The sequence below is a fragment of the Branchiostoma lanceolatum genome, chromosome 9, assembly GCF_035083965.1.
Source record: "Branchiostoma lanceolatum isolate klBraLanc5 chromosome 9, klBraLanc5.hap2, whole genome shotgun sequence".
Taxonomy (NCBI): Eukaryota; Metazoa; Chordata; class Leptocardii; order Amphioxiformes; family Branchiostomatidae; genus Branchiostoma; species Branchiostoma lanceolatum.
The window spans coordinates 9,554,415-9,564,654 of NC_089730.1; the positions used below are offsets into that span (position 1 = coordinate 9,554,415).

Below are 10,240 nucleotides of genomic sequence, written 5' to 3' on the forward strand. Positions count from 1 at the left end.
AAATGTTAGACTCATATAGCTGAACGCTAAAGCCACATCGAGTTCATTGAATGAGAATGAATCAGAGTATTAATCTTAGCCTTGGACTCTGTATTATTGGATGATAATGGATAACAAAAGTCATTTCCTGGTGAATATTTGATATCTTTATTGCCCTCAAGATCAGGGTGGTTCAAGCATGAGATCCAGTTCTTCTGTGATGAGTATTATACTGTACTTCTCGCCAATAACCTTTTTTTGTAGAAGTAATCATGAGTGTTAGTGTGAGACCGAGTCTTTCTGTGATGAGTATTTGTTAATGTAATCATGACACAGTCACTTGTCAATTAAATGTTTGCAATGGTCACAGGCTTTCGTAGAACCAGATCGATGCTTTCTCATGAAACAAACGTCTACTGTCGCCTTGTCAAACAGGACATTGTTGAAACACTGCAAGAAATCTCATATTACACTGATGTTTCGATCACAAACGGCTTGAGAAGTTGTTTGTCGTCTGACTTGACGACGCTGCTGGGTCGGGCTCCGTTGACGAAAGCGGTAGAAGGGCTCTGCCTCTCAGACACTCGGCGAACGTTCTCGTCCCCAAAGCACAACAAGATGGCGGCTATCAGTCCTCCAAGAATAGGGCCACATCCGGCCACGATGAACGATATGTTGTAATTTTGTGTGGAGTCGTACAGCTTCCCTGAAACACAGGCCGATGTACGCATATCATTCACAACGAATATCATTGCTTACTACAGACACGAATTTTTACATGGGCGAGAAATCACATAGAAAAACTAACAAGAAAATGGTGACATTGCCTTTAAACGAAATGTGATTGTTGAAACCAAATGCAAGATGCTAGGGGATAACCAAGGAGGTTTTATATATAAAACCTCCTTAGGATAACTGACTACTTTTCTATAAGAAAATTGTTTTTTAATCTTACGTTCAAACGGAATGAGTAGGTACGACTCATAGTAATCTAGTTGTTCTCACCTGCGATGGGAGGTGCGCCCGTTACTGAAACGCTCATCAGCAACATCACCAGTCCCATTGCACCAGAGAGTCTTGTAGGACCGACAAGATCCGCTAGGACGGTTAGTGAAATTGCCAAACCTGCCCCTTCGAGAAGCCCTAGTACCATGCAATAGGCAGCCAGCGCTGGGTAAGTCTTTGCAAGGGTTGACAACAGAGAAGAGATGCCAGTCGTTAATAGGGAAAGTGTGTACCAATGAAGATGCCGAAACTTCCGACATGTTGGGAGAAATCCCGACAGAAACCGACTTATGACGTCACCTATAGCAATCAAGGAAACAAGGAACGCCGATTGGTACGGCTCAATACCGAGATGCCGTGCGCGCGGCGCGATGTGCACGACGGGAATGAAGAAGCCAAACCCCAAGAAGAACATGTCTGCAGTTATGAAGGAAACTAGACGAGGATTGGTTAACAGAGCCTTGAGTTCAGCTATCACTGTCCTCCAATGACTGCGGGAGAGGCACGATTTACCCTCATTAATTCTGACAGTTGGTCGGTCCTGTGGGACCTCATTAAGCTCTGAGAATGACGTTGTTTCCGCTCGGTCTGACGGCAACGACAGTTGCTTTTCAGGCAGCTGGATCGGCCTCAACAATGCCGCGAAAGCTGTGATGTTGAGCATGACTCCGGCAGCAATCAATAACGACCCTCTCCACCCGTACTCCTCTATCAGATACGTGAAGACGGGGGGAAACACCATGCTCCCCACGCTAGGGCCAGAGACAGCGATACCGTTGGCAATGGCTCTCTTCTTGTCGAAGTATTTCCCCACCAGACTTAAGCTCGGGAAGAAAGCAAGAGATGACCCTAAGCCTGAAGACAAAAAAATGATATACCATTTACGTTCTGTGTGCATTTTCTTGAGCAAAATCACAACACGTACTATATATGGGCATTGACTGGACATCGTGTTCACACGCTAACCAACACGCCTACAGTTCATGTACAACAACAACAACGTTCTGTGTGTGTGTGTGTGTGTGTGTGTGTGTGTGTGTGTGTGTGTGTGTGTGTGTGTGTGTGTGTGTATGTGTGTGTGTGTGTGTGTGTCTTGTGCAAAATCACAACGTGTACTTCATATTGGACATCGTGTTCACGCACCAACCATCACGCCTACAGTGATGTAAAGGTGGACAATACTGGTCGAGAAGTACGTCAGAATGCAGCCAACCGCCGCCAGGACCCCACCCGCCATCGCCACCGGTCTGAAGCCGAACCTCGCGCTTAGCATGACGCCAAGTAAAGCTGAAACGGTAGATGAAAGTCAAGTCACGTCAATAGATTGAAAAGGTTAGAATTCTTTGTTCAAGGTCTAAAATCTCGTTTCAATAAAAAGGCTGGACGAATTTCAACTATCCTTGTACTTACTTTACTTGTGTTTGTTACAATTATCTTGTATTTAGACTTTTTACATCTAGGTTAAACGCACCACATTTTGCAAGTTACTGTTCAGATCTAGACATAGGATCAGATACATTGCTGTGGTATATATGACAACAATTGAGTGAAGATACATAAATGAAATGTAATGAAAGCCCTTTGGCCTCATGAGATGCTCGTCTCTTACTTCCTCCAAATGCGATGCCTATACAAACGGAGATGACCAATGACGTGGCTGTAGCTGATTGGTCAAACTGCGTTGTGAACTCTTCTAAAAACACGCCGAAGGATCGAATGACTCCAAAACTGCAGGTGCCGATCATGAAGACGGCTAGAACCACCGCCCACCCCCATCCGCCATCTAAGGGTCTGGTGTAACGTACAGGCATCTGTGATGGCAAGTGTAAGAATAGCGTTAGCCTGGGTACCATCCTCTGCAGTAACCGCTGGCTAAATCGTGGTTAGCAAGCGAAAAGATTGAGTCCGCGGTTACTACGGACTTGTGACATGGTCTAGTGCTTGTCTTCTTCTTTCAGATCTAACATACCACGGCGCAGTATGCACAATATTCACGAAACATGGACAGGATCGAAAACCGGTTTTCTAAGGGCGAGGTAAAAACGACTGGAAATAAAAACCTACCGGTAAACGAGCCCCTGTTTTTTTGTCTAAGCCGCTGGATGGGGGGCATATGCAAAATTATTTCGTGACACAATCATGTTTGAAAACATATCCAACAGTAACTTCTTAAGGGTGATCTTCATTTTGCACTTAGTTGTCTTAGAACCGTGCATGTATGTTAAACAACTAGCCTTAACTGTAGTCCTTAATACACGAGCCTCAGTAAGTTTTCAAATCTATCCATTCAGTTCGGTCAATGTAGAGTTAACCTTAACCATGTATATATGCGTGACTGCATTTTGAAAGTAACTGAAAAACTGTATTGTCAGTACTTACCTTACCTTTTGTTGGAATCAAACTTTACGAACCGGTAACCAGTCTCTAGCCTGGGGCGATGTGTGCTTCGTGTAGTCTGTAGATCAACCAGTCTGTAAATGTGCCGAAGGACCAGTGGAGACTTATAAATGCTGAACTTTGACATGTCTTTAGGGAAGCCTATATAGAGGAGGCAAGCGTGTACCTGTCTTGTACCTATGAGATGGGCTGAGTGTCAATAACTATATACATTATGAAATTAATGGGGGAAAGCATCTTGTTCTATACTTTACCCGGATCCCCAATCACCTAATCGACTCGTCCGTCCCTTGACGTCATTGATGCAGAAATAATGTTGGGGTCTCAGATCAACGTTCCGGTGGATACTCTATCCTAAATTGTCTCTTAGGTACTTCCCATATCCGATACAGATCCTTATGGTGATACGCCGGGTGTCGAAGTGCCTTTAAACCACTCGTCTCAAAATTAAGCTGAAGCGAAAACTGAAATTTTAGCTTAATTTAACATCAAGTTGATTCACAGTAACCATCGCCATTCGTTTCACATTCTGACTGCAAGTGTCTTTCTATGTCCTACATAACTGAATAGCGGGGTATTCTTGGTTCTACCCACCATTAAATTTGTATTCATCACACCATCGTCTTTGCCTCAATTTGGAAATTTGTTTCACGATTATCAAACAGCCTTGTACTGACATTGCCATTAAAAAACACGGGCAAGCATTATATATAGTAACGGTAGATCCAACCCCGAATACACCTGTAGTCCATGATATTGTACAGATCATTTTAGACTCGGGACTCTCTTTTAGCAACAGAAATTGACACTATCAACAACAAACTGCTAGCCACTACCAGGCTAGCTCCAGAGGTGCTATTCGTATGGCGATTCAGTTCTTTAGCCTCTACCAACTTCCAGAGTCGGTTGGAAAGAGTAGAAATTGGCCAAATAAACAGATAACATGCCAGAGGCATTAGTCCGCTAAAGGAGTACAGTTTGGCGGACTAACTCCTCTGGCATATTATCTGTTTATTTGGTCAATTTCTACTCTTTCCAACCGACTCTGGAGGTTGGTAGAGGCTAAAGGACTGAATCGCAATACGACTAATTGTTCCCGTCCTCACCCTTACATTTAAGGGCATATCTTTTAGTGCCAGCATTACACCTTACTTGTGTCAGTTACTTGTATAGGAAATGATGACATAGCCGTTTAAGTTCAGACTTTCCCGGAAAGGAGTTTATGTTAGTTGCACTTTATACACTTTCATTATCCATCCAGTAAACAATGCGTATCTAATGCTGACAATAGCGAATTGAAGAAAAACTTCGGGTAGATGTTCACAAGATGTAATCTAAAACCATTTTGCAACAGTATACACGTTTGTGATGGCCTTATGACACAAAACATTTGCGTGTTAGAAGTAGAAATAGCTCTAGCTAAAACAAAGATATATTTGAATTTTTTATCAAATACGCGTACGTTGCTTGCACATAAAATATTGCTTTGGATACGATGTGTAATATCATTGATATTGGAACTCATCCTCCACCTAAATAAGCAACAAAACAATATCAACAGTATATTGCAAGTGGTGTGCGTGTGTGTGATTTCTTTGCACATGTTTATATGGATTGCTCTCTTCTCACGACATTTGTCATGAAGGTACATAGTTTCACATAATACCTAGTAGAAATATTTTTCTGGAGTAAAAAATAATGGTATACCTTAGCGTCAATGTGACGTGGGGGCATCTGTTGCACAAAAGGACATTGACTGAAACGTAATTCTGTCTTTCAACTTCTCTTTGTCTTTAAATTTGCCATGAAACGTTCATAAAATAGCCCATGACATCTTATGACACGGGATCGTTGGAACAACCTGCCTTGCACATTTCACAACCGTTTTTTCAAGACCACCCCCCTCCCCCACCCCAACCCACCCACAAATACAAACACATGATCACGATCGCAAGTTTCCGGAAACATGTTTGCAATGGTCAGAGAAATTCAAGCTAGGACTTTCATAGATTCTAACACTTTCCAATGAAACAGACGTCTATGATATTGTCTTGCCGGACAAGTCATTGCTGAAAACATTAATAACAAGCTTCGCAACCACATATTACACTGATGTTTCGATGGCAAACGGCTTCAGAACGTCTTTGTCGTCTGACTTGACGACGCTGGGTCGGGCTCCGTTGACGGGGTCGGGAATAGAGCTCTCCCTCCCAGACACTCGGCGAACGTTCTCGTCCCCAAGGCACAGCATGATGGCGGCTACTAGTCCTCCTAGCACGGGGGCGCATCCGGCAACGATGAACGACATGTTGTAATTTTGGGTAGCGTCGTACAGTGCTCCTGTTGGACAAGGCATTACATAAATTTAATTTAAACACGGCATACATCGTTGCGTAATTCTCTCTCTCTCTCTCTCTCTCTCTCTCTCTATATATATATATATATATTATTTATAGATGTACAGGTTATATAAAACTAGAAGGCATATGGTACTATATGATGTATGAGAGAGAGAGAGAGAGAGAGAAATAGAATGATCTATTCATAAAATAACAAGTTATATAAAGGTTGGAAGGAAGGAATAAGGTAAAGACGTTCATACCGGCGACAGGCGGTCCACCCAGAATTGCCACGCTCATCAGCAGCGTCATCAGCCCCATGGCGTTGGAGAGCCTTGCAGGACCAACCAATTCCGCTAGGACTGTGAGTGATATGGACATGCTTGCTCCTCCCAGGATCCCGTAGAAGACGCTGTAAGTGGCTAACGTTGCGTACGTATTTGCCAGCGGTGACAAAAGAGATGTAGTACCCATCCCCAACATGGCCAGGATGTACCAATGGAGGAGACGGAATCTGCGGAACGTAGGAAGCAGCCCCGACGCTATCCGGCCAACCACATCTCCTATAGAGATCATCGAGATCAAGAACGCCGCCTGGTACTGCTCGATCCCGAGATACCTTGCGCGCGGGGCCATGTGCACGATGGGAATGAAGAAGCCGAAGCCGAGGAGGAATACGGAAATTGTCAGACACACGAATGGAATGTAGGCCAAGAGTGACTTCCACTGAGCCAGAATCATCTTCCCTGGACTTCTGGGAGTTGGCGTTGCTGACTTCCCATTTGATACGATTGCAACCTTCATATCGTCAGCAGGACCAGCGCCTGTGGGCGGCCCGATCTCAGAATCGTCCCGGGGCAAGCCTCTTTGCTCCGCGTCTGAAGGCCCGTTGCGATACGGTGCATTGGGGTTTGCAGGCGCTTGTGTGTCGGGCCCTGGTGTCGGCATGGGCAGCTGGATCGGCCTCAACAAGGCCGCGAAAGCTGTGATGTTGAGCATGACTCCGGCAGCAATCAAGAACGACCCTCTCCACCCGTACTCCTCTATCAGATACGTGAAGACGGGGGGAAACACGATGTTGCCCACGCTGACGCCTGAGAAGGCGATGCCGTTGGCGAGGGCCCGCTTCTTGTCGAAGTATTTCCCCACCATGCTCATGCTTGGGATGAAAGCCAAGGACGAACCGAAACCTGGAGTGGGCACAACGGCATTATCAGTGTTGTTAAGGATAGGGCTCATGTATCATCCCTAGCATACGCATAAACGATGTGGAGAAATGGTGATAACAGATACTAGATCCTTCGTAGGTTATTCTTAGCCTGGAGTCCAGCATTCTTACATGTATCTTTAGCCCGCTACCCAAGCTCCGCTCCTCCTTCTTGGCAAGGAGAGGAGCTTGGGTAGCGGACTAAAGCTGAGAAGGCTGGACTCCAGGCTAGGTAATTCTGAGACGTTTTATTACCACCCACCCACACTATCTCTAAAACTGTAATTTCCATACTCCGTCTCAGCTCCGTCGAAGTAGTCCCGATGAATATCTGTATCAGTATGGCCGGTATAATTGCCCTTCGGCGTAGCACACCAGCTTAATACACGTGGCTTAATAGACCTCAGATACTAGGCCTCCTCTTTTTATATTTTCTACATCGCGTAGATTGAAATATACGTAGGCCGTAGGTTCTGATCCATAAGTCGTTTGCCGTAATCTACCGGGTCATCGCCGCGTGACGCCTGCAGAAGCGATTAGGACAAACCCAGATCTATAACTCACCAGTCAGAACCCCCGTGGTGAGGTACAGGTGGACTATACTGCCGGCGAATGACGTCAGAATGCATCCAACCGCCGCCAGGACTCCGCCCACCATCGCCACCGGTCTGAAGCCGAACATCGTGCCGAACATCCCGCCGAAAATCGCTGGAAGACATTGTTATGATAAACATCAGCTTCACGTTTATATTCTATAAGTAACATCCTCTAGCTCTTGTTCTTAAAGGCAGGCGTTTTTACAACATTTGAAATTCGCGGTGTGGTGATGTAATACTGGCGATGTCCAAAGCCCTTTGGCCTTTGTGACGTCAGATTCCGAGTCGGAGGAATGGCGTCTGGAACAATTCCTATGGTGCAGGTGTGGCCGACTCGGAATCTGACGTCACAAAGGTCAAAGGTCTTTGGACATCGCCAGTATTACATCACCACACCGCGAATTTCAAATATTGTAAAAACGCTAAACTATGATGGACTCATGTAAAAGAAGTCAGAACTGGTCTTAGTGGTATATTTAACATACTGCAGTATGCTTCACGAAATTAAGTTTAGCCTGCCTTTAAAATGTCCAGTTTTGCAAGAGAAAGCTTTCTTTTCCTTTTGTGGTAAAATCATTTTTTTTCATAATTATTGGTCTGATGTGGAATGCTCTCAATATCATGAAAAACAACATTACAAAGGTGAATCTGAATCGATCTGATTTACGTGTGACGTTATCTATGAAATTGAAGACTTGGACTACCAACCGAGGATCATTTCCAGTATCTGTTGTTCTACAAGTGTATCTCAAAGAGGCCTTTGAATCTCCCTACCTCCTCCAAATGTTATTGCCATAGCAACAGAGATGACCCATGACGTGGAAGTTGCCGGTTGGTTGAACTGCGCGGTGAACTCGATGAAGAACACACCGAACGACCGTGTCACTCCCATGGTACATGCGCAGATGACGAAAACCGCCAGTACCACGGCCCAGCCCCAGCCCCCATCCAGAGGCTTGGTGTAACGCACCGTCATGATCTGCAAAACATGGCAAAAACATCAAGCGTCGTCGAGTTGCACATATGCATTGAAATCAAAATAAAACGGTCAAATAGATACATGCGTTCTGAAGTCAAAAGAGGACGATAGCAGTAAATTGTAGCTGAATGTGAGCACAATATTGCGTTTTTCTCGTTTACCGCCAGATTGAATTTTTAGCGCCGCTCTCATCATGTTGTGTCGTTTGGGGCATTGATACCCCTGATGCAAAATACAAACGCCCCTGCCCGCACGTAATATACTTCCCTCGCCGAGTTGTATCTTACAGTAGTCATTGTAATAAACACCAGCTTTACGTTTATATGCCTGACTTCCTATTTGATTATAACATATTATTAGTCTGAAAAGGTCCAGTTTTGTCAGAGATCGCTTACTTTTAATTTACTTTTGCGATAAAATCCTTTTTTGGGGGCATTGGTACTACTGAGCCGTTGGCAACAGAGCACAATATTAACGCACCTGCACGCACGTAATATACTAGATTCGCGCTGACACTTTGCCAAATTTGGTCTCCTCACCGAATTGTCTTACGATCTGTCCCTCCGTCGTCAAGGAGCGTCATGACTTTTCTTGGAAAGTTGGGGGCGTTTCTTGGAACGTGGATAGCAATTCACAGTGCCTACGCTTGCGGCAGGAGGAGGCATATTACATTTGATCGCATATTACATAAAGTAGACATGTCCAGAGTTCCAGGAGTTCAGACGGATACTTGAACATGTCACGTACCATTCTCTGGGGAAAATATGGTCGTGGCAATTCGTGGTAAGAAGGCGGCGTTTCCTGATACTTATATATATGAAGTGACTCCGTAGCCGTATAACTGATTAATAAGGCGGGAGTGGGTCCTTTTTGATACATACATCAACGAAGAGAAGTGTGATTTGATATAATCATATAAATGCAACCGTTTTTCAAAAATCAGTTAAACAATGAATGACTAGATTCTACAATAATATATCATGCCTTCTAATGACTATTTGGTATGAACATTTAGAAATCTATTTATAGGGCGAAGCTTTTCATGAAAAAAAATGATTTAAAAATGAACGGAACAAGAAACAAGCATATGAGCTTAGCATCGCACCTGCTGATAAGTCGATCTTAAATACGCAAATGAAATATTTGCCAACTCACTTTTCCCCTGCCGCCAGGTTCATGTTTGACAACCCCAACCAGGATACTAGAGCCCAGACCATCAACAACGCCATTTTCAGCCATATTTACGTAAGGGCTAGTCCATTCTAGACTTCGGGTATGGCAGCTTTTAGCTTTCTTCGCATTTGAACTGTCCACTCTCAAGGAATAGAACTTGCATCTCCTCTCATTTCAATCAATTTCTACCTTCTCATATAGGATTAGATTATGATTTTGGATTCAGGTGATTTTATGAATAGATTATTGATAACTGCCCCCCCCCCTCTCCCGTGGATGCTACGAAATGGAATAGGTCAAAGAGATCGTCATGGAGTAAATATAAAGAAGCAAATAAAATCTATGTCATGGAAAAGGATACGAACACATTTAAGAAAGCACATATGACTAGAACTGAAAAATATACCCCAATGACGATGTCCTGGATCAAATCCAGGTGCCCGCTTCGGGCTTCGCAAAAAATAAATTTATAATGATAACTTTATTGGGCAACAATTGTACAAGGTACAAAGCATGGCTGGTACATAACTACAGTTCTATATATCTGAGGGCTAGTCTACCTAAT

General features: G+C 44.1%; 1 protein-coding gene across 1 annotated transcript; it reads right to left on the bottom strand.

Moving 5' to 3' along the window:
* Positions 1-277: 277 nt before the first annotated feature.
* On the bottom strand, positions 278-9,765 carry LOC136442114 (uncharacterized). Its single transcript, XM_066438740.1, has 9 exons — positions 9,658-9,765; positions 8,298-8,502; positions 7,492-7,635; positions 5,984-6,910; positions 5,492-5,721; positions 2,594-2,795; positions 2,132-2,271; positions 985-1,945; positions 278-685 (listed from the first exon to the last, which is right to left on the bottom strand). The coding sequence occupies exons 1-9, from the start codon at positions 9,739-9,741 to the stop codon at positions 447-449; spliced, it is 3,132 nt and encodes a 1,043-aa protein (XP_066294837.1). The 5' UTR covers positions 9,742-9,765; the 3' UTR covers positions 278-446.
* Between the last annotated feature and the right edge of the window lie 475 nt (positions 9,766-10,240).

Coding starts and splice junctions, on each gene's coding strand:
- LOC136442114 (XM_066438740.1), bottom strand. CDS start 9,741: ATGGCTGAAAATGGCGTTGTTGATGGTCTGGGCTCTAGTATCCTGGTT. Junction 7,636..8,297: donor GGCAATAACATTTGGAGGAG/GTAGGGAGATTC, acceptor AATGTCTTCCAG/CGATTTTCGGCGGGATGTTC. Junction 5,722..5,983: donor GGGTGGACCGCCTGTCGCCG/GTATGAACGTCT, acceptor CTTGTCCAACAG/GAGCACTGTACGACGCTACC.